This window comes from Salmo trutta, chromosome 35, assembly GCF_901001165.1.
Source record: "Salmo trutta chromosome 35, fSalTru1.1, whole genome shotgun sequence".
In the NCBI taxonomy this organism is placed as follows: domain Eukaryota; kingdom Metazoa; phylum Chordata; class Actinopteri; order Salmoniformes; family Salmonidae; genus Salmo; species Salmo trutta.
This window is the reverse complement of record NC_042991.1, coordinates 20563849-20588737: the sequence shown is the minus strand read 5'-3', so window position 1 is coordinate 20588737 and position 24889 is coordinate 20563849. Positions and strand designations below refer to the sequence as shown.

At 46.4% G+C, this 24889-nt stretch overlaps 1 protein-coding gene across 1 annotated transcript in view; it reads right to left on the bottom strand.

Annotated features, from left to right (window-relative positions):
- LOC115174836 (solute carrier family 35 member F1-like) overlaps positions 1-24889 on the bottom strand; it is a 154803-nt gene that overhangs the window by 10451 nt on the left and 119463 nt on the right. The window contains exons 6-7 of the mRNA XM_029733763.1: positions 24339-24391; positions 7011-7165 (exon numbers count right to left, since the gene is read on the bottom strand). Coding sequence (XP_029589623.1) covers positions 7011-7165; positions 24339-24391 — 208 coding nt within the window. The remainder of the gene's footprint in view (positions 1-7010; positions 7166-24338; positions 24392-24889) is intronic.

The following is a 24889-nucleotide window of genomic DNA, read 5'->3' as shown; positions in this document are numbered from 1 at the left end:
AACAATATACTTGCAAATCCTATTCAATCCTTGAAAGTACCATACATCCAGAGAATGCCAGACCTTGATGACAACGATTTATGACAAAGTTTGCCCACAAGATGGACCGCTGAGCCACCTTCCTGTTCAAGTGAACACAGCACAACAGTGAGTCTAAAAATATGTCTTGTATGCTGCTGCATAAATGATGTAATATGCCAGGGAGACACAGTGCATTCAGAAAGTATTCAGACCTTCACTTTTTCCACATTTTGCTACATTACTGCCTTATTCTCAAACGGATTAAATAAAAAAATGTCCTTAATCTACACACAATAGCCCATAATGACAAAGCGAAAACAGGTTTCGAGAAACTATTCAGACCCTTTGCTTTGAGACTCAAAAGTGAGCTCAGATGTATCCTGTTTCCATTAGTCATCCTTGTTTCTACAACTTGATTGGACTCCACCTGTGGTAAATTCAATTGATTGGATATGATTTGGAAAGGCACACACCTGTCTATATAAGGTCCCACAGTTGACAGTGCATTTCAGAGAAAAAAAACAAAACATGAGGTCGAAGGAATTGTCCATAGAGCTCCGAGACAGGATTGTGTCGAGGCACAGATCTGGGAAAGGATACCAAAAAATGTCTGAGGCACTGAAGGTCCTCAAGAACACAGTGGCCTCTATCATTCTTAAATTGAAGAAGTTTGTAATTACCAAGACTCTTCCTAGAGCTGGCCGTCCAGCCAAACTGAGCAATCGGGGGAGAAGAGAAAGGCCTTGGTCAGGGAGGTGACCAAGAACCCAATGGTCTCGTTGACAGAGCTCCAGAGTTCCTCTGTGGAGATCAGATAACCTTCCAGAAGGACAACAATCTCTGCAGCACTGCACCAATCAGCCCTTTATGGTGGAGTGGCCAGACGGAAGCCACTCCTCAGTAAAGGGCCCATGACAGCCCGCTCGAAGTTTGCCAAAAGGCACCTAAAGACTCTCACACCATGAGAAAAAAGATTCTCTGGTCTGATGAAACCAAGATTGAACTCTTTGGCATGAATTCCAAGCGTCACGTCTGGAGGAAACCTGGCACCATCCCTACAGTGAAGTATGGTGGTGGCAGCATGTGGGGATGTTTTTCAGCGGCAGGGACTGGGAGACTAGTCAGGATCGAGGGAAAGATGATCGGCGCAAAGTACAGAGACATCCTTGATGAAAACCTGCTCCAGAGCGCTCAGGACCTCAGACTGGGGTGAAGGTTCATCTTCCAACAGGCCAACGACCCTAAGCACACAGCCAAGACAACACAGGAGTGTCTTTGGGACAAGTCTCTGAATGTCCTTGAGTGACCCAGCCAGAGCCCGGACTTGAACCCGATCAAACATATCTGGAGAGACCTGAAAATAGCTGTGCAGCAACGCTCCCCATCCAACCTGACAGAGCTTGAGAGGATCTGCAGAGAAGAATGGGAGAAACTCCCCAAATACATGTGTGCCAAGCTTGTAGCGTCAAACCCAAGAAGACTCGAGACTGTAATGGCCACTAAAAGTGCGTCAACAAAGTACTGAGTAAAGGGTCTGAATACTTACGTAAATGTACCATTTCTATTTTTTTCTTTGTAAAAATACAAAAATGTTTGCAAAAATGTTAAAAAATAGTTTTTGCTTTGTCATTATGGGGTATTGTGTGTAGATTGATGAAGAAAAAAACAATTAAATACATTTTAGAATAAGGCTGTAATGTAACAAAATGTGGGTCTGAATACTTTCCGATTAAACTGTATGAATACTGTAGCTAAGACAGTAATACTAAATGTATGTTGTGTAGTAAGCTGTTAGTAGCTTACTACACTTAGGGTGTGTCTCACCCTAAGAATTTGGTCCCTCTCCCACTAAGAACTTAGCCTACTCTTCTGTAAAAAATAAAAGTAACAAATAATTAAAGAGCTGCAGTAAAATAACAATAGCAAGGGGTTACTGGTATAGAGTCAATGTGCGGGGGCACCGGTTAGTCGCGGTGATTGGGGAGGGGGGGGGGGGCAATGCAAATAGTCTGGGTAGCCATTTGAGGGTTGAGGGTAGAGCTGTTAAGAAGCCTTTTGGACCTAGACTTGGTGCTCCGGTACCGCTTGCCGTGCGGTAGCAGAGAGAACTGTCTATGATTTGGGTGGCTGGAGTCTTTGACAATTATTTGGGCCTTCCTCTGACTCCTCCTGGTATAGAGGTCCTGGATGGGAGCAAGCTTAGCCCCAGTGATGTACTGGGCCGTGCGCAAATGTAAATGTAAAATGTGCGCATTACCCTCTGTAGTGCCTTGCGGTCGGAGGCCGAGCAGTTGCCATACCAGGCAGCGATGCAACCAGTTAGGATGCTCTCAATGGTGCAGCTGTAGAACTTTTTGAGGATCTGAGGACCCATGCCAAATCTTTTCAGTCTCCTGAGGGGGAATAGGCTTTGTTGTGACCTCTTCACGACTGTCTTGGTGTACATATTTGTCCATTTTAGCTTAATTTCTTAATCGAAATTATGGCTTGCCTCTTACCCGTTCATCGTTCCCTTATGCCGTAGTTTGTACATCTCAATTGTTATATTGCTTATATAGGTCTCTCTCATTAGTATCTTATTCATCATTTTAGGCAATGTTGGAATGGTACATTTCATATTTTTGATGAATTTGTGCATTATAATTAGCTCATGTGCCTTTCTTCACGAGGAGGGGATACTGTTGATGAGTCTGTAACCATGTTTTTTCCAACAAAAACCTCAGTAAACCCATGTACACTGAACAAAATATAAATGTGACATGTAAAGTGATGGTCCCATGTTTCATGAGCTGAAATAAAAAAAATCGCAGAAATTTTCCATACGCACAAAAAGCTTATTTAAAAAAAAATGTTGTGTACCAATTTTTTTACATCTCTGTTAGTGAGAATTTCTCCTTTGCCAAGATAATCCGTCCACCTGACAGGTGTTGCACATCAAGAAGCTGATTAAACAGCATGATCATTACACAGGCGCTCCATGTGCTGGGGACAATAAAAGGCCACTAAAATGTGCAGTTTTGTCACACAACACAATACCACAGGTGTCAAGTTGAGGGAGTGTGTAATTAGCATGCTGACTGCAGGAATGTCCACCATAGCTGTTGCCAGATCATTTAATGTTAATTTCTCTACTATAAGCTGCCTCCAACGTCGTTTTAGAGAATTTGGCAGTATGTCCCACCACCCTCACAACCAGACTACATGTAACCACGCCAGCCCAGGGCCTCCACATCCGGCTTCATCACCTGCAGGATCGTCTGAGGCGATGCAGAGGAGTATTTCTGTCTGTAATAAAGCCCTCTGTGGGGAAAAAACTCATTCTGTTGTGGCTTTGCTGGCATGCATCTAAAAAAAATTGGTTGAGTTTGCCCACCAAGATTTACATGCTAAAATTGCCACTGTTCCTAGGCAATTTCATTTGAACAAGTATTATTTGTTGACTGTCACGTGTGCGCCCTCTCCGGCCTCTAGGTCACCAGGCTGCACATTATGGCGCACACCTGTCACCTTCGTTACGCGCACTTGCGCGTCTGTCACGTCCTGACCAGTTTAAGGGGTTATTTGTTATTGTAGTTTGGTCAGAACGTGGCAGGGGGGTATTTGTTTAGAGTGTTTCGAGGTTTGTTGGGCTATGTTCTGATTTAAGAGGGGTGTTTGTTTAGAGTGTTTCGGGGTTTGTTGGGTTATGTTCTTGTTAGTCTATTTCTATGTTAGTTCTAGTATGTCTATTTCTATGTGGTGTTTGTTGGGTTGACCTTCAATTGGAAGCAGCTGCTCCTAGTTGCTTCTATTGAAGGTCCTATTTAAGAGGGGTGTTTTTCTATGGGATTTTGTGGGTAGTTGTTTCGTATATAGCTGTATGCCTTACAGGACTGTTTGTCGTCGTTATTTTTGTATACGTGTGTTTTGTTTTGGTTTTCCTTCTTTCTGCCAAATAAAAAAGAAGATGAGTATACAGACTCCCGCTGCATTTCGGTCTAATCAATATGACGCCCGTGACAGCGTCAGACTCACCTGGACTCCATCACTTCCCTGATTACCTTCCCTATATATGTCACTGCCTTTGGTTCCTTCCCCAGGTGTTATTGTTTCTGTTTCAGTTTCATGTCTGTGTGTTGTTCGTGTTTTGTATTATGTTGCGTTTATTTATTAAAACACTCACTCCCGAACTTGCTTCCCGACTCTCAGTGCACCTCGTTACACTGACTCACTGCAGCTACAATAAGGACATCAGATGACTATGAATCTGTGTTTCAATCAAATTCTGAAAACGGCTATGATTCATCTTTGAATAATGGCCATATACATTGGGTTAGTACAGTTGTCTCAGGTGTTGAATGGAATGCTTTCTTCTCTACAAAGACTGGCTACCTTGAGATATTTACTCTTTCAGTGCAGCCAGGACAGACATATTGTCCAAAGTACAACTCAATCACTTTCTTATTCTTTGTAGATTGGTTCTGTCTGGTCTGTAATAGCTCTTGCCTTCAAAGCAGCACAGCCATTGTAAAAATGCATCCAGAGGCCAAGACAATCTGAAGTTCCCTTCTCTTTCTTCCCACAATAACTGCCTGCAGGGCTAGATTACCGAACATGCACGCATGGCACGTGCCCCGGGGTCCATGACTTCCAGGGGGCCACCAACCCCCCCAGAATAAAAATATATTTTTAGGTCAGGGGCCCCCCAAATAGCATATTAACACGTTATAAGCAATAGCCAAATGTGTAGAATAGCAGGAACTTAGCTATAAAACTGCCACATTTTCTCTCTGCATTATAACAAAATGGGTAGAATAGCATTATAAAATTGCTAATTTTTCTCTCTGACCCATGGCAATATGTGTTGAAATGCAATGGATTACAGGTGCAGAAGAAGTCATCCATGCACAGTGGGTAGGGGAACATGTATTATAGAGAGGGATCAGCAATGGGCTGATTGGGGTGGTGGTCTGCAGTAGACATGGCTATTTGTCAACGCAGGACCAACTTGAGGAAGCTTACAGAGAGAGGGAGGGGGGAGAGAGAAGGGAAAGCGAGAGAGAAAAATAGAGACAGAGAGGTGGTGTGAGACAGAAAAAGAGAGGGAGAGATTTGAACAAAATACTGTGTATCTGTTCTCTCACGCTGCATGTCGCCACAAAGATAAAGTACAATGGGTACTGCTTATACTTCTCCATTGCACTGTCTGCTGCTGGCCCAACATAACATGTACGACAAGGTAGAGAGAAGGCCTTTATTATATTGGGAATGGTTTAAGCATTCATTTCATGTACAGACCATAATGGATACTTCCTGAATTCTGCTACCACTCGTAGCATTTGGTAATAATCTGTCCAGCCTTTCTGAACATGACACAATGAAGCTGTTTTACCCAAAACATGGACAAGAATATCATTTATTATTCTCAGGTTCAGTAATACTACAGAGTATCCGGCATGGAGGTGAGTTAACACAAAGGAACTCACAACAGAACAAACTACAGGTTTAAGCTCCAGTTGTACATTTAAAATGATCAGAGTGAATGATTTAGCCAAGTACACCACAGAACGTTCCTTTGAATACTCCGTTTTCCTCTTGGATTGGTAACCTACATTAGACAATGGCCCACAATACCTGTTTTATAACAACTTTCCCAATAAATTGCTAGAACAAAAAAAGCCTCTCTCTGCCCTGTGATTTCATAGATAAATATTGCAAGGTCGACTCCCTCGTCTTACCCCTTCAGAGTGATGATACAAGAACCTTTACCAACGTCATCTGCTCATCTCAGAGCTACCCTGGTCATGTCCAACTGTGTATGTTGGCCACCCAATCAGCATCTCTTGAGTGTGATTGGGGCAAAGTGATTGTGGTGAGGATGGAAACGAGGCCCCTTAGTGACAGCACAAGGGCCTGATTAAATCAGCGGAGAGGGAACAGCCTTGAGCTGCTGAGAGTGCTAGCTACTATAGACCCTGCGCTCCACTTCACATTCTCCAATCACAGGGCAGGCTGGATACCGTGACACAGACCCCAGGGCTTAATGGCATTTCTGGGCTGAAGGAGGCTGTCTCACACCCCGCCATGCTCATTGTACTGTATTTATTCAGGGGATTGCCACCCGAAGGAGCACAGTAGAAATAAAAGCAGTGGTGGGTTTTCTTTGAAGAAAGGACCTTATTCATGGTGGTCTCTGACTCCCTTCCAGGTTACTTACAGACCTAACATGGACATATACAGTAGTAACCTTAAAATAAAGTGTGATCTGCCAGCGTTGTTGACTGCAATCTGCCAGCAATTGTTGACTGCTATCTGCCAGCCATTGTCGATGGCATTATAAGCCATGATTCACTTTGAAAAAGCTGCATTTTAAAAGGTAACAAAGACAGGAGTGACTAAGACATACCAGTAAAATATTAGCAATGCCCAAATGCCCTCCTCAATTAGAGTCAACACAGTTAAGGTTTGCTGGGGTGGGAGAGAGAATGCAGAGATTTGCAGATGTGCAGTTACAAGATTACACGGCATAAAGTCATCCAATTTAATCTCTCTCTCTTTCTCGCTTTCTTTTGCAGCAGGCGGTAATCTGCACTACATGAGTCAAATCTGGGTAAGCGATTAGAGGGCTTTATTTATTGTAAGGCATGACTAATGGGCAGTGTTTGGTGGTCTAGCTGCTTTAACAGTAATGATTGTGGTCTGCCTGCTCGCCCACCCGCCCAGTCGGGACAGAGGAAAATGAAGGCCCGCATGGTGTCTTTGGCCTGCAGAAATATAGACTGCTCTGCGCCGAGGTAACTGAAGAGCCTTTCAGAGCAGCGTGAAAGCTGCGATCGATCACTAGCGCGCAGCATGCAGGAAGAAAACGGCAAATAATAGGCAGAAAAACTAAAAGGCAATATGTGGAATAGGATTGTCTGAGGTAATAGCGATGTACAATCTCTTACAATCTGGATCATTATGATAGATGAAAGAGCTTAAGGATGAGGGTGTGTGTGTGTGGTACTCACCTTGTACTGGAACAGAAAGAGGCCGCAGAACAGGCTGTAGAGGTCAGCGGTCAGCAAAGAGAGATTGACCGACGTGGCGCTGGTCCTTCTAATGACCACGGGCATGAAGCTGTACAGGCCAAACATGCAGGCACTGAAGCCGATATACAGCAACCCTGGTGAAAGACATACACACACACACATAGAAGACACACACACGCACACACACAATGAGTGACAGAGCTGCAGGGGCAGACTGGACCTAATTAACAGCAGAATGCTCCCCAGAATACCAACTAGCCAGCAAAAAAATCGTTCACCTGCCGGTCTATCAAGGCTTATATAGGAGAGTTTTCTTCTTGTGTCCATGTAAAGATAGAAGGACCTTGATGACAGAGTAGGGAAGGGCTCATCTTCTCCATTCATCAACACATTTGCCTATTACAGGTGGTGGATCTTAATTTGATCACCTTGTTGCAGGAGAACTTTCCAGGAGAACTTTCCACTTTGAAATTTCAGACTTGATTTCCACTTTTGAAAAATGTATCAAATGTCCATTACTTATAATCACATTTCCTGTTGCTGCAAGATTATTTTCCTGCTGTAGCAAACTGACTCAAATTAATATCCTACATCTGTACATGTGCAGTGATTTGTCCAATGACCTAATATTTTGTTGGATCCTGTGACATTCTTCCTGCACACCAAACTGATATAAATGGGAACATAGTCATGGCAGCATTTCCTCCTTCACCTTTAACCAAAAAAGGGAGAGGAGGAGGATGCAAATATCATTAAATATATGCCATATAAGGTCACTGTAAAGGTCAATGACTATCAAACAACAGACATTGAGGAGAAAGTGGGAGGCTTAGACAGAAAATCATGACATAATGATGGGTATTTCAGGGAGATAGTTGTCATGTAGGGACTAGGGACATTCTGATTATATTTTGTCATGCAGAAACACAGTAATGGGATTTAGTGTTACTATGAAATTAAATTACCTGCTCATCTAGTTTCAGGTTCATTTAAAAAAATGTATTTATGAAGGACACGACTTTTACGGCCTCAGATGAAATGACAACACAGACAGATAATGGTAATTTGTCTCAAAACAAAACGTAAACAGCACTTATCTGGCAGATTCTGCTCTCAGAGATGTTATGAATGCTGCCAGGGCCATTTCCGTCTCGCTCATTCCACTAAAAGAAATCAGGATCCTATTCAATCGCTTTTCATTGTCATAGATACATTACATATCAGGGGAGTAGTCCTCAGGAGAGAAGGCAAAAATATCCACCTGCTTCTCTGCAGTGAGAAAGTACTGAAGGACAGCTGACAAGTGATAGTTGAAGAGTGGATAAGTTCAAACACTGTTTAAATGCAGTGTAAATCACCAATCCCAATTCATAGTAGTCTCTTCACTGTTCCAGTTCACTGCTCCAGCTATACTGTTCCAGCTATCGCTGAGCAACTATCTTCAATTACTCCCATTACGGCCAGTATGTACTTCCAAAAAATGTACAAGCATTTATAATCAAATAAAACAAACAAATAAAACCCAGAAGAAATTACTTATTACTGTCACAGATAGGTCAGAAGTCAACAACAGCGCAATACATTGTCTTGCTGGAGAGTCATTTTTTCGGAAGTACATACCGGCCGTAACGGGAGTAAATGAAGATAGTTGCTCAGTGAAACTCCATATTTGGTGAGTAACGAAGGCATTTTGACATGATGATGCTTGCAGAGCTGTCTAAAGGGAGTTTGAATCATCATAGATAATGAGGCAGCACTCACCATGACAGTCCCAAGCCATTGCATATATCAGAATCTGACTACCGAAGATGTACTATGCAATATTAAAACCTCAAATATTGAAGATCTGAGCCCTACACTATAAATCAGGTTTGAGGAGTTAGCGAGGTAACTTTGGTCAACTCTGAGTTCAACTCGGGATAACCAGTACCATGAAAGTGGTACTCATGCCAAACCATCTCAATTGGGTTGACGTCGGGTGATTGTGGAGGCCAGGTCATCTGATGCAGCACTCCATCACTCTTCTTCTTGGTCAAATAGCCCTTACACAGCCTGGAGGTGTGTTGGGTCATTGACCAAGAAGGAGAGTGATGGAGTGCTGCATCAGATGACCTGGCCTCCACAATCACCTGACCTCAACCCAACTGAGATGGTTTGGGATGAGTTGGAACACAGAGTGAAGGAAAAGCAGCCAACAAGTGCTCAGCTTGTGGGAACTCCTTCAAGACTGTTGGAAAAGCATTCCAGGTGAAGCCGGTTGAGAGAATGCCAAGCGTGTGCAAAGCTGTCATCAAGGCAAAGGGTGGCTACTTTGAAGAATCTAATATATACAATTATTTTGATTTGTTTAACACTTGTTTGGTTACTACATGATTCCATGTGTTATTTCATAGTATTGATGTCTTCACTATTATTCTACAATGTAGAAAATAGTAAAAATAAAAACCCTGAAATGAGTAGGTGTGTCCAAACTTTTGATTGGTACTTTATGTGTGATATTAGTTTGATTTAGAATGGACCATTATCATGCACCGGTCTCGGAACAGAGGCATGGAAGAAAAAAAACAACGTCATCTATGCACTTAAATAGCGAATGGAGGATGCTTTTCCCATGGTTCCTTGTCATGCCAGCCAGGTAGGCTATACTCCTGTTGTAAAGAGAAGCAATGTGCTTAATATTAGAAAGTTGATAAATAAATAGAGTAGACCTAGCCTACAGAAAGCTGATGGGATCCTCCTCTTTTCAACTTTTTAATAGAGGACATTAAATCTCTGTTTTATCATACAATTGCATAGCATATATAAATGTTGCGCAACATGAGCTCCTTGGCTCTCATGAAGTGTTTTTGATCACATTTGTATTGATGTCAGAGTGATTAGAGGGACAATAGAGTGCTGAGTACCAGGCAATTAGCAAGTCTGGTAGGCTACTAAGGACTTGTCACGTCCTGACCAGCAGATGGAGCTATTGTATTAGTTTTGGGGTCAGGACGTGGCAGTTTTTGTGTATGTGAATGATTGTGTTGTTGATTGGGACTTCCAATTGAAGGCAGGTGTGTTGAGTTGCCTTTGATTGGAAGTCCTATATAGGTGTGTGTGTTTTTCTTTGGGGTTGTGGGTGGTTGTTTTTGCACTGCGTTTATAGCCTGCAGAACTGTAGCTGTTGTCGCCTTTATTGTGTTGTTAAGTGGATGCTTTACTCCTTATTTGTAATTAAATATGAGTATTCACATACCTGCTGCGCCTTGGTCCATTTCTGAAGACAGCTGTTACAGAACCACCCACCACAAAAGGACCAAGCAGTGGAAGAGGAAGGAGCCACAGGAGTTCAACGTGATGGACCAATGGACGTGGGAGCAAATCCTGGACGGAGAGGGACCATGGACTCAGGCTGGGGATTATCGCCTCCCGCAGTGGGAGATTGAAGCGGCGAGAGCGGAGAGGCCATGTTACGCTGAGGTACGCACCATCTCGCCTATACGGACGCACCGCCCAGTCCGCCCGGTACCAGCAGCCCGCAGGTGCCAGGGCAAGGTGAGCATCGAGCCGGAAGGGGTGAAGCCAACCCTGCACTCAAGACCGCCAGTGCGCCCTTTCGGTCCGGTGTTTCCCGCTAGACGCACTAGCATGGAGGTGCGTGTCTCCAGGCTGGCACGTCCAGTACCAGCCCCACGCATCAGGAGTCTAGTGTGTCAGCCCAGCCTCGCCAGTCAACAGTCACCAGAGCTGCCCGCCAGTCAACAGTCGCCAGAGCTGCCCGCCAGTCGACAGTCGCCAGAGCTGCCCGCCAGTCGACAGTCGCCAGAGCTGCCCGCCAGCCCGGTTCTGCCAGAGCTGCCCGCCAGCCCGGTTCTGCCAGAGCTGCCCGCCAGCCCGGTTCTGCCAGAGTTGCCCGCCAGCCCGGTTCTGCCAGAGCGGCCCGACTGCCCGGTTCTGCCAGAGCGGCCCGACTGCCCGGTTCTGCCAGAGTGGTCCGACTTCCCGGTTCTGCCAGAGTGGCCCGACTTCCCTCCGGGTCTGCCAGAGTGGCCCGACTGCCTTCCGGGTCTGCCAGAGTGGCCCGACTGCCTTCCGGGTCTGCCAGAGTGGCCCGACTGCCTTCCGGGTCTGCCAGAGTGGCCCGACTGCCTTCCGGGTGTGCCAGAGTGGCCCGACTGCCCGGTTCTGCCAGAGTGGCCCGACTGCCTTCCGGGTCTGCCAGAGTGGCCCGACTGCCTTCCGGGTCTGCCAGAGTGGCCCGACTGCCCGGTTCTGCCAGAGTGGCCCGACTGTCTTCCGGGTCTGCCAGAGTGGCCCGACTGTCTTCCGGGTCTGCCAGAGTGGCCCGACTGCCCGGTTCTGCCAGAGTGGCCCGACTGCCCGGTTCTGCCAGAGTGGCCCGACTGCCCGGTTCTGCCAGAGTGGCCGACTGCCTTCCGGGTCTGCCAGAGTGGCCCGACTTCCCGGTTCTGCCAGAGTGGCCCGACTGTCTTCCGGGTCTGCCAGAGTGGCCCGACTGCCCAGAACTGCCAGAGTGGCCCGCCTGTTCGGGGCTGCCAGAGTGCCCTGCCTGTCAGGAGCTGCCAGAGTGGTCCGTCAGTCAGGATCAGCCCGAGTGGCCCTCCTGTCCTCCGGCCCAGCCCGAGTGGCCCTCCTGTCCTCCGGCCCAGCCCGAGTGGCCCTCCTGTCCTCCGGCCCAGCCCGAGTGGCCCTCCTGTCCTCCGGCCCAGCCCGAGTGGCCCTCCTGCCCTCCGGCCCAGCCCGATTGGCCCTCCTGCCCTCCGGCCCAGCCCGAGTGGCCCTCCTGCCCTCCGGCCCAGCCCGAGTGGCCCTCCTGCCCTCCGGCCCAGCCCGAGTGGCCCTCCTGCCCTCCGGCACAGCCCGAGTGGCCCTCCTGCCCTCCGGCCCAGCCCGAGTGGCCCTCCTGCCCTCCGGCCCAGCCCGAGTGGCCCTCCTGCCCTCCTGCCCAGCCCGAGTGGCCCGCATGTCTTCCGACCCAGCCCGAGTGGCCCGCATGTCTTCCGACCCAGCCCGAGTGGTCTGTCTGCCAGGGTCAGCCCGAGTGGCCCATCTGCCCGGCGCAGCTATCGGCGCCACCAAAGTGGGTGACGCCGAAGGTGGAGCGAGGTTCACGTCCTGCACCTGAGCCACCTCCAGGATAGGTGGGTTGGGGAGGGAGGGTGTAGCACAGTGCCGTCGGTGACGGCAGCCACCCTCCCTTCCCTCCCTTATTGTTTAGGGGTTATTGTTTATGGGTTTTTTGTTGGTGTTTTCTGTTGGTAGGTGCATTCCGGGGTCTGCACCTTGAGGGGGGGTACTGTCACGTCCTGACCAGCAGATGGAGCTATTGTATTAGTTTTGGGGTCAGGACGTGGCAGTTTTTGTGTATGTGAATGATTGTGTTGTTGATTGGGACTTCCAATTGAAGGCAGGTGTGTTGAGTTGCCTTTGATTGGAAGTCCTATATAGGTGTGTGTGTTTTTCTTTGGGGTTGTGGGTGGTTGTTTTTGCACTGCGTTTATAGCCTGCAGAACTGTAGCTGTTATCACCTTTATTGTGTTGTTAAGTGGATGCTTTACTCCTTATTTGTAATTAAATATGAGTATTCACATACCTGCTGCGCCTTGGTCCATTTCTGAAGACAGCCGTTACAGGACTACACTAAGCGCTACATTCTGGCGGTTGGTTACAATGCACTCACTGTATTCAGTATGCTTTTTTGAATCCAATCCACTCAAGCAAACAGTACATTTTTTGCAATGGGCAAGCACATAGACTTCCTAACCCTTGAAGTTTCACTTGACTTCCTCACAGGCTCACATGGTTTTCTCCAGACACTGTTGGTAGTCGGTTGAATAGCTGAACAGAGGACCTCATGCGTTATTCAAATGACTTGTTTACCATGTCTGGCAGCATACACACCAGAGATAAATATGGCCATCACCTGCTTTTCTTAACTAAGTTGAAGTGTATCTCCGGGCTAAGTTTTAATGGTGTAGTAGGATGATGATGATTTTAGAAACACATTAGCAATCTGAAACCATGAATATTGAAATCCCTGTTATTAGGAAGGAAGAGCTATATCTGTATGATTACCACCCCAAGAGCATTATTCCCACATACAGTACAGTGCCTTCAGAAAGTATTCTCACCCCTTGACTTCTTCCACATTTTTTTGTTACTGCCTGAATTTAAAATAATTAAATTAAGATTCTGTCATTAGCCTACACAATATTAACAATAATGTCAAAGTGGAATGATGTTTTTCTAAACTTTTACAAATGAATAAAAATGAAAAGCTGCAATGTCTTGAGTCAATAAATATCCAACCCCTTTGTTATGGCAAGCCTAAATAAGTTCAAGAGTAGAAATGTGCTTAACAAGTCACATAAGTTCCATGGACTCACTCTGGGTTCAATAGTAGTGTTTAACATGATTATTGAATAACTACCTCATCTCTGTATCCCACACATACAGATAATTGTAAGGTCCCTCAGTCGAGCAGTGATTTTCAAACACAGATTCAACCACAAACACTTTCCAATGCCTCACAAAGAAGGGCACCTATTGGTAGCTGGGTAAAAAATCAGACATTAAATATCCCTTTGAGCATGGTGAAGTTATTAATTACACTTTGGATGGTCTATCAAAACACCCAGTCACTACACAGATACAGGCGTCCTTCCCAACTCAGTTGCCGGTGAGGAAGGAGACTGCTAAGGGATTTCACCATGAGGCCAATGGTGACTTCAAAACAGTTAGAGAGTTTAATGGCTGTGATATGAGAAAACTGAGGATAGATCAACAACATTGTAGTTAATCCATAATACTAACCTATTTGACAGAGTGAAAAGAAGGAAGCCTGTACAGAATAAAAATATTCCAAAACCTGAATCCTGTTTGCAGCAAGACACTAACGTAATACTGCAAACAATGTGGCAAAGCAATTAACTTGTTGTCCTGAATACAAAGTGTTATGTTAGGGGCAAATCCAATACAACACATTACTGAGTACCACTCTCCATATTTTGAAGTATAGTGGTGGCTGTATCATGTTATGCGTATGCTTGTAATCGTTGAGGACTGGGGAGTTTTTCAGGATAAAAAAGAAACAGAATGGAGATAAGCACAGGCAAAATCCACCAGACACTAAATCTACTTGAAATCTATGGCAAAACCTGAAAATGGTTGTCTAGCAATGATCAACAACCTACTTGACAAAGCTTGAAGAATTTTTAAAAGAATAAATGGGCAAATGATGCACAATCCAGGTGTGGAAAAGTCTTAGACTTACCCAGAAAGACTCACAGTTCTAATCACTGCCAAAAGGTTATTCTACAAATAATTGACTCAGGGGTTGTGAATACTTATGTAAATTAGATATTTCTGTATTTAATTTTCAACAAATTTGCTACATTTTCTAAAAACATGTTTTCACTGTGCCATTATGGGGTATTGTGTGTAGATGGGTGAGGGGAAAAAATCTATTTAATCAATTTTGAATTCAGTCTGTAACACAACAAAATGTGGAATAAGTCAAAGGGGTATGAATACTTTCTGAAGGCACTGTATATGAACTATAGGTCGACCGATTAATCGGAATGGCCGATTAATTAGGGCCGATTTCAAGTTTTTATAACAATCGTTAATCGGTATTTTTGGCCACCAATTTGCCAATAAAAAATAAAAAATGTAAACCTTTATTTAACTAGGCAAGTCGGTTAAGAACACATTCTTATTTTCAATGACGGCCTAGGAACGGTGGGTTAACTGCCTTGTTCAGGTGCAGAACTACATATTTTTACCTTGTCAGCTTGGGGATGCAACCTTACGTTAACTAGCCCAACGCTCTAACCACCTGCTTTAGGTTGCCATGGTAAGTTGCTAGCTAGCATTAAACTTATCTTATGAAAAAAACAATCAATCAATCATAAACACTAGTTAACTACACATGGTTGATGATATTACTAGTTTTTCTAGCCTGTCCTGCTTTGCATTTAATCGATGTGGTGCGCATTCGCGAAAAAGGACTGTCTTTGCTCCGACGTGTACCTAACCATAAATATCAATGTCTTTTTTTAAATCAATACACAAGTATATATTTTTTAATCTGCATATTTAGTTAATATTGCCTGCTAACATGAATTTCTTTTAACTAGGGAAAATGTGTCACTTCTCTTGCAAACAGAGTCAGGGTATATGCAGCAGTTTGGGCCGCCTGGCTCGTTGCGAACTGTGAAGACTATTCTTCCTAACAAAGACAGCAGACTTCGCCAAACGGGGATGATTTAACAAAAGCGCATTTGCGAAAAAAAGCACAATCGTTGCACGACTGTACCTAACCATAAACATCAATGCCCTTCTTAAAATCAATACACAGAAGTATATATTTTTAAACCTGCATATTGAGCTAAAAGAAATCCAGGTTAGCAGGCAATATTAACCAGGTGAAATTGTGTCAGTTCTCTTGCGTTCGTTGCACGCAGAATCAGGGTATACAGAATCTGTCTCGTTGCGAACTAATTTGCCAGAATTTTACGGAACTATGAAATAACATTGTAGGTTGTGCGATGTAACAGGAATATTTAGACTTATGGATGCCACCCATTAAATAAAATACGGAACGGTTCCGTATGTCAGTGAAAGAATAATGTTTTCGAGATGATAGTTTCCAGATTTGACCATATTAATGACCTAAGGTTTATTATATTATAGTTAAGTCTATGACTTGATATTTGATAGAGCAGTCTGACTGAGCGGTGGTAGGCAGCAGCAGGCTCGCAATATTCAAAGATATATGATTTAGAGAGAAATAGTCGACGTGTCATAATTCCTGTAATAACTTGCGGCTGAACTTGAAAGGGGTTCCTTCGTTATTTTACCGTTCATGTCTTCCATAGAGAATGCCTTGATCTACTTCAAATAAGGTCTGTGTTTTGTGCTTAAACCGCCTCGGCGTTTTGATACCCGTGTAAATCTCACTAGGTAACGTTTGTCAACATATTTTCATAAATCCACTCTACAAAAAAAATTATCTTTGTTTATATTGATCAGAGTTATATCCTATGGATATCTACACAGTTATAAAATTGGCAAGGTGGTGTAAGCCTAAACCAAACACAGACCTTATTTTAAATTAATCTAAAAATATCCTATGGAATAAATGAAGGAACCGCTTTTCAGATTTTGCTAGAAGGTGTCATGGGAATTGTGACTCGCACTTTGGTAGTCAATTCTTACCATGCCCAATATTAAAATAGGATTTCCTGCATATAGAAATTACAGTTTTTGTTTTCAGCATTCATCACAGGTAACTTAAACTCTATTTTTATTATTCAAACAGTTGAGAGTATTTGTCTCCTAATGTCACGCCCTGACCAGGTGAACTCTGCTATTTTGGTCAGGGTGTGGCATTTCTATGCTTTATTTTCTATGTTTTGGTTATAGCCTTTCTTTGTGTTTTATTTCTATGTTGGGCTCGGGGGTGATTTCCCAATCAGACAGCTGTCGCTTGTGAAGTCTGATTGGGAATCACATTTAAGTTCCTTTTCCCCCACGATGTTTGTGGGTTGTTGTCTCGTTATTTGAGCACGTAACGTATTGGCAGTTTTTCCTTGATTTTGTGTACATGTTTAATTCTAGTGTGTTAAATAACATGTATTCGCTCCCAGCTGCGTTTTGGTCCGCTTCCTCGTCTCACGACGACAATCGTTACAGAACAACCCACCGAACCAGGACCAAGCAGCGGGAGGAAAAGGAGCGCGAGAGATGGGCTCGCGAGGGAAAGGAGTTCTGGACCTGGGAAGAGATCATGTCGGGGAAAGGACCCTGGCGGACGGACTCCCAGGTCGAGGAGGAAAAGCCAGCCGGTAGACGGAGTCGCAGGCGGCGGTCGAGGAGGCCCGGAAAACAGCCCCAAGAAAATTTTGGGGGGGGGCTAATGGGGTGGTCCGGAAGGGCAGAGGAAGAGCCCAGACCACTGCTCTCGTGGGGGATGACGGCGGAGGAAGAGAAGGAGATGAGGCGTTTGATTGAGGACCTGCAGAGGGAAGATCTGGAGGAGGAGCCATGGTATGCTGAGTTGCGCGCTGTGTCGCCAGTGCGCCCGCACAGCCCGGTGCGTCCGGTGGACATGCCCAGCACATGCCGTGCTAGGATGGGCATCCAGCCAGGACGAGTGGCTAAACCGGCTCCACGCTTCAGGTCACCAGTGCGTGTTCACAGTCCTGTCTGGCCCGTTCCTGTTCCCCGCACCAAGCCCACGGTGCGTGTCCCCAGTCCTGTCCGGCCCGTCCCTGCTTCCCGCACCAAGCCATGGTATGCAGAGTTGCGCGCTGTGTCGCCAGTGCGCCCGCACAGCCCAGTGCGTCCAGTGGACATGCCCAGCACATGCCGTGCTAGGATGGGCATCCAGCCAGGACGAGTGGCTAAACCGGCTCCACGCTTCAGGTCACCAGTACGTGTTCACAGTCCTGTCCGGCCCGTCCCTGCTCCCCGCACCAGGTTAGTGGTGCGTGTCCCCAGTCCTGTCCGGCCCGTCCCTGCTCCCCGCACCAGGTTAGTGGTGCGTGTCCCCAGTCCTGTCCGGCCCGTCCCTGCTCCCCGCACCAAGTCAGTGGTGCGTGTCCCCAGTCCAGTCCGGCCCGTCCCTGCTCCCCGCACCAGGTTAGTGGTGCGTGTCCCCAGTCCGGCCCGGCCCGTCCCTGCTCCCCGCACCAGGTTAGTGGTGCATGTCCCCAGTCCGGTCCGGCCCGTCCCTGCTCCCCGCACCAGGTTAGTGGTGCGTGTCCCCAGTCCTGTCCGGCCCGTCCCTGCTCCCCGCACCAGGTTAGTGGTGCGTGTCCCCAGTCCTGTCCGGCCCGTCCCTGCTCCCCGCACCAGGTTAGTGGTGCGTGTCCCCAGTCCTGTCCGGCCCGTCCCTGCTCCCCGCACCAGGTTAGTGGTGCGTGTCCCCAGTCCTGTCCGGCCCGTTCCTGTTCCCCGCACCAAGCCCACGGTGCGTGTCCACAGTCCGGCACGGCCCGTGTCTGGTCCACCGGTGCCCAATCATGTTCCAGTCGACGGCTCCGCTCCGGAGCCTGAGCATGCCGATCCACAGTGGTCCAGTCCGGGCCAGAGGGGTAGGGCTAGGGTGGAGGCAGGGGGAGAAACACGCCCGGGGCCAGAGCCTCCACCGAGGGTGAGGCGCCCACCCGGGTCCCCCCCCTAATAGACTTTAGTTTGGTGCGCCGGGAGTACGCACCGTTGGAGGGGGGGGGTACTGTCACGCCCTGACCAGGTGAACTCTGCTATTTTGGTCAGGGTGTGGCATTTCTATGCTTTATTTTCTATGTTTTGGTTATAGCCTTTCTTTGTGTTTTATTTCTATGTTGGGCTCGGTGTGATTTCCCAATCAGACAGCTGTCGCTTGTGAAGTCTGATTGGGAATCACATTTAAGTTCCTTTTCCCCCACGATGTTTGTGGGTTGTTGTCTCGTTATTTGAGCACGTAACGTATTGGCAGTTTTTCCTTGATTTTGTGTACATGTTTAATTCTAGTGTGTTAAATAAACATGTATTCGCTCCCAGCTGCGTTTTGGTCCGCTTCCTCGTCTCCCGACGACAAACGTTACACCTAAGCAGACTCTTCAGTATCGTTGTCACTTCAGAGGTGTGTGTGTGTGTGTATGTATATGTGTGTATATGTATATATATATATATATATATATATATATATATATATATATATTAAAAAAAGCCTATTAACAATCGGCCGATTAATCGTCAGCGGCTTTTTTGGTCCTCCAATAATCGGTATCGGCGTTGAAAAAATCATAATCGGTCGACCTCTATGAACCTTTGTTTTCACTTTCCTTATGACCAATAACTGATTATTAAAACACACAACTCTCCATGTGGTAAGCTTGAGGATGGAAGAAACAATATATATATTTTATTTTATTTATTTCACCTTTATTTAACCAGGTAGGCAAGTTGAGAACTGCGACTTGGCCAAGATAAAGCAAAGCAGTTCAACACATATAACAACACAGAGTTACACATGGAGTAAAACAAACATACAGTCAATAATACAGTAGAAAAATAAGTCTATATACAATGTGAGCAAATGAGGTGAGATAAGGGCAATAAATCGGCCATGGTGGCGAAGTAAATACAATATAGCAATTAAAACACTGGAATGGTAGATTTGACAGTTGATGGGTGTGCAAAGTAGAAATACTGGGGTGCAAAGGAGCTAAATAAATACAGTAGGGGAAGAGGTAGTTGTTTGGGCTATTTATAGATGGGCTATGTACATGTGCAGTGATCTGTGAGCTGCTCTGACAGCTGGTGCTTAAAGCTAATGAGGGATATAAGTGTTTCCAGTTTCAGAGATTTTTGTAGTTCGTTCCAGTCATTGGCAGCAGAGAACTGGAAGGAGAGGCAGCCAAAGGTAGGAATTGGCTTTGGGGGTGACAAGTGAGATATACCTGCTGGAACGCGTGCTACAGGTGGGTGCTGCTATGGTGACCAGCGAGCTGAGATAAGGCGGGACTTTACCTAGCAGGGTCTTGTAGATGACCTGGAGCCAGTGGGTTTGGCGACGAGTATGAAGCGAGGGCCAGCCAACGAGAGCGTACAGGTCGCAGTGGTGGGGCTTTGGTGACAAAACGGATGGCACTATGATAGACTGCATCCAATTTGTTGAGTAGGGTGTTGGAGGCTATTTTGTAAATGACCGCCAAAGTCGAGGATCAGTAAGATGGTCAGTTTTACAAGGGTATGTTTGGCAGCATGAGTGAAGGATGCTTTGTTATATATATAATGCCACCAAGTCTTTGGAGAACGCACAAATTCCTCCAATACATTTTACATGACCAAGTCCTCATAATTTTTCTAGGGTAGCACAATCTTGGCTGAGCAGATCTCTCTCCTTCTGGCACCTGCTGTGTTGCCTGCCATGGCCGTGACAGTTAATGACGTGCCCCTCAAGCCACCACAGACTGGCTAATGCCTCTGTGACGAGCCAGCATCTCCTGGGACACTACCCAAACCCCACTATTGGCATCAGCACCACACGCCCTGGCTTGCTCAATCAAAAGAAATGGGTGAATTGGAGTGGATTAAGGACCTAGTCACCTACATTGCTTTTGGAGAGCGGCAAATTGCACGTCATAGATTTAGTTCCTAAGAAAGTCATTGAAAATCGGGCATCTTCATGGGCTACTATATATATCATGTTGTCATGATAATTTATTGTATTTGAAATATTCTTTAACCAATTAACTGAAACTTAGACAACTTCAAGGGAAGATTCTAGAATTAGGTTGCTGTTAAATATTCTGATTTGTGTCTGAACTAAAAGTCCCAATACATCATATGACTATGACAGAAGTCATGTCGGAAAAGCATTTGGAAAAAGTACAGAGGAGCACTACAGGAGTGAAGCCACTGTCCACATAAGATGGTACAGACCCACATCATACCGAGTCCTATTGTTTTTGAAAAAATATTTTGCCACTCTGAATAAAGTCAACTTATCATCTGACAATATCTGTATCAGCCCCAAATGTTTTAATCACTTCTACAGCGGGCAGGCTTTTAGCATAGTCCCTTGTACACCCCTGCTGGCTTACTCTTACTAGCTAACCCAACAGCTGCTGTATGCTGTACAATAGCACCCCGCTGGCTTACTCCTACTAGCTAACCAACAGCTGCTGTATGCTGTACAATAGCACCCTGCTGGCTTACTCCTACTAGCTAACCAACAGCTGCTGTATGCTGTACAATAGCACCCTGCTGGCTTACTCCTACTAGCTAACCAACAGCTGCTGTATGCTGTACAATAGCACCCCGCTGGCTTACTCCTACTAGCTAACCAACAGCTGCTGTATGCTGTACAATAGCACCCCGCTGGCTTACTCCTACTAGCTAACCAACAGCTGCTGTATGCTGTACAATAGCACCCCGCTGGCTTACTCCTACTAGCTAACCGACAGCTGCTGTATGCTGTACAATAGCACCACGCTGGCTTACTCCTACTAGCTAACCGACAGCTGCTGTATGCTGTACAATAGCACCCCGCTGGCTTACTCCTACTAGCTAACCAACAGCTGCTGTATGCTGTACAATAGCACCCCGCTGGCTTACTCCTACTAGCTAACCGACAGCTGCTGTATGCTGTACAATAGCACCACGCTGGCTTACTCCTACTAGCTAACCAACAGCTGCTGTATGCTGTACAATAGCACCCCGCTGGCTTACTCCTACTAGCTAACCAACAGCTGCTGTATGCTGTACAATAGCACCCCGCTGGCTTACTCTTACTAGCTAACCAACAGCTGCTGTATGCTGTACAATAGCACCCCGCTGGCTTACTCCTACTAGCTAACCGACAGCTGCTGTATGCTGTACAATAGCACCCCGCTGGCTTACTCCTACTAGCTAACCAACAGCTGCTGTATGCTGTACAATAGCACCCCGCTGGCTTACTCCTACTAGCTAACCGACAGCTGCTGTATGCTGTACAATAGCACCCCGCTGGCTTACTCCTACTAGCTAACCGACAGCTGCTGTATGCTGTACAATAGCACCACGCTGGCTTACTCCTACTAGCTAACCGACAGCTGCTGTATGCTGTACAATAGCACCCCGCTGGCTTACTCCTACTAGCTAACCAACAGCTGCTGTATGCTGTACAATAGCACCCCGCTGGCTTACTCTTACTAGCTAACCAACAGCTGCTGTATGCTGTACAATAGCACCCCGCTGGCTTACTCCTACTAGCTAACCAACAGCTGCTGTATGCTGTACAATAGCACCCCGCTGGCTTACTCTTACTAGCTAACCAACAGCTGCTGTATGCTGTACAATAGCACCACGCTGGCTTACTCCTACTAGCTAACCGACAGCTGCTGTATGCTGTACAATAGCACCCCGCTGGCTTACTTCTACTAGCTAACCAACAGCTGCTGTATGCTGTACAATAGCACCCCGCTGGCTTACTCCTACTAGCTAACCAACAGCTGCTGTATGCTGTACAATAGCACCCCGCTGGCTTACTCTTACTAGCTAACCAACAGCTGCTGTATGCTGTACAATAGCACCCCGCTGGCTTACTCCTACTAGCTAACCAACAGCTGCTGTATGCTGTACAATAGCACCCCGCTGGCTTACTCTTACTAGCTAACCAACAGCTGCTGTATGCTGTACAATAGCACCCCGCTGGCTTACTCCTACTAGCTAACCAACAGCTGCTGTATGCTGTACAATAGCACCCTGCTGGCTTACTCCTACTAGCTAACCAACAGCTGCTGTATGCTGTACAATAGCACCACGCTGGCTTACTCCTACTAGCTAACCGACAGCTGCTGTATGCTGTACAATAGCACCCCGCTGGCTTACTCCTACTAGCTAACCGACAGCTGCTGTATGCTGTACAATAGCACCCCGCTGGCTTACTCTTACTAGCTAACCAACAGCTGCTGTATGCTGTACAATAGCACCCCGCTGGCTTACTCCTACTAGCTAACCAACAGTTGCTGTATGCTGTACAATAGCACCCCGCTGGCTTACTCTTACTAGCTAACCAACAGCTGCTGTATGCTGTACAATAGCACCCCGCTGGCTTACTCCTACTAGCTAACCAACAGCTGCTGTATGCTGTACAATAGCACCCCGCTGGCTTACTCCTACTAGCTAACCCAACAGCTGCTGTATGCTGTACAATAGCACCCTGCTGGCTTACTCTTACTAGCTAACCAACAGCTGCTGTATGCTGTACAATAGCACCCCGCTGGCTTACTCCTACTAGCTAACCAACAGCTGCTGTATGCTGTACAATAGCACCCCGCTGGCTTACTCTTACTAGCTAACCAACAGCTGCTGTATGCTGTACAATAGCACCACGCTGGCTTACTCCTACTAGCTAACCGACAGCTGCTGTATGCTGTACAATAGCACCCCGCTGGCTTACTCCTACTAGCTAACCAACAGCTGCTGTATGCTGTACAATAGCACCCCGCTGGCTTACTCCTACTAGCTAACCAACAGCTGCTGTATGCTGTACAATAGCACCCTGCTGGCTTACTCCTACTAGCTAACCAACAGCTGCTGTATGCTGTACAATAGCACCCTGCTGGCTTACTCCTACTAGCTAACCAACAGCTGCTGTATGCTGTACAATAGCACCCCGCTGGCTTACTCTTACTAGCTAACCAACAGCTGCTGTATGCTGTACAATAGCACCCTGCTGGCTTACTCCTACTAGCTAACCAACAGCTGCTGTATGCTGTACAATAGCACCCCGCTGGCTTACTCCTACTAGCTAACCAACAGCTGCTGTATGCTGTACAATAGCACCCCGCTGGCTTACTCTTACTAGCTAACCAACAGCTGCTGTATGCTGTACAATAGCACCCTGCTGGCTTACTCCTACTAGCTAACCAACAGCTGCTGTATGCTGTACAATAGCACCCCGCTGGCTTACTCCTACTAGCTAACCGACAGCTGCTGTATGCTGTACAATAGCACCACGCTGGCTTACTCCTACTAGCTAACCAACAGCTGCTGTATGCTGTACAATAGCACCCCGCTGGCTTACTCCTACTAGCTAACCAACAGCTGCTGTATGCTGTACAATAGCACCCTGCTGGCTTACTCCTACTAGCTAACCAACAGCTGCTGTATGCTGTACAATAGCACCCCGCTGGCTTACTCCTACTAGCTAACCGACAGCTGCTGTATGCTGTACAATAGCACCCCGCTGGCTTACTCCTACTAGCTAACCAACAGCTGCTGTATGCTGTACAATAGCACCCCGCTGGCTTACTCCTACTAGCTAACCAACAGCTGCTATATGCTGTACAATAGCACCCCGTCTGACTTGTTTGTGGCAAATCAAATATTGTGAACCGTTGATGTTATAAGTAAATAAAGTGCATCCATATATCAGTTAGACACCTTCATCTCCTACCTGTAATTCATGCAGCACAACAAGACCTTCGTAAAGGTTGACACCACCCCTTAGCCGGCCTGTACACATTTACTGTACAGCAGTGGCCCATCCATCTTAGCTCAGTGACCCATCTCTTTGTCACCCCCACTTCATTTGCAGAGTGATCTTCCAGTGACACCCCTTACAGCCTAACTGATTGTGTGAGGAGGATCTGACACCGCAGTGGAGGGGAGGAGGAGGTGTGGGAGGGCATCTCCGCTAGACAGGACAATCAATTCCCCCTTTGCCAATGTTTAATCATCCCTGTATCACCCACTGCCACTTACTTCCTTCCCACATGCACGCACTTCCCTTCCTCACACAAATACACACACACAGTAACAGTAGCTTACCAATCTGCCAGTCCCACTGCACCTTTAACAGCTCCTTGTGTTCCATGATGGCCCTGAAACAGAAAGAAAATTACACAATTCCTGTCAGGCACAGGTGAGATTTGTGAGATGGGGGGATAAAACAGTGTGTGATGGAGGGAGGAAAGTAAGACAGGAGGATCAAAAGTCTCTTGACAGAAAGCTCAGTTTTGACAACTCAGCACCTGTGATTCTGATGAGGGACAAATCCGTCCTTTCAGAGCGAGGTGGGGGTTCAACCCTCTGACCCTACGGAATGGATCTTGGGAATTCTATAGACGGAATCATCTGACTCCAGAGGGGCACTTACAATAGAAACAACATGGCAGATCATTCACCCCCCCCCCCCCCCCCCACTGTCTTCCCTGGTTGGGATCATTTCATATATAAAGAAATAAGTGGAGGGAAGACAGGCGATGTCTCATAACCAGGCGGTTTCATCATTCCTCTTTAAGCCTCATAATGAGCTTATTAAAAAGTTAAAGAGTCACAATCTGATCTGGAGTGAGAGAGGCGTAATACTATAGAACCTG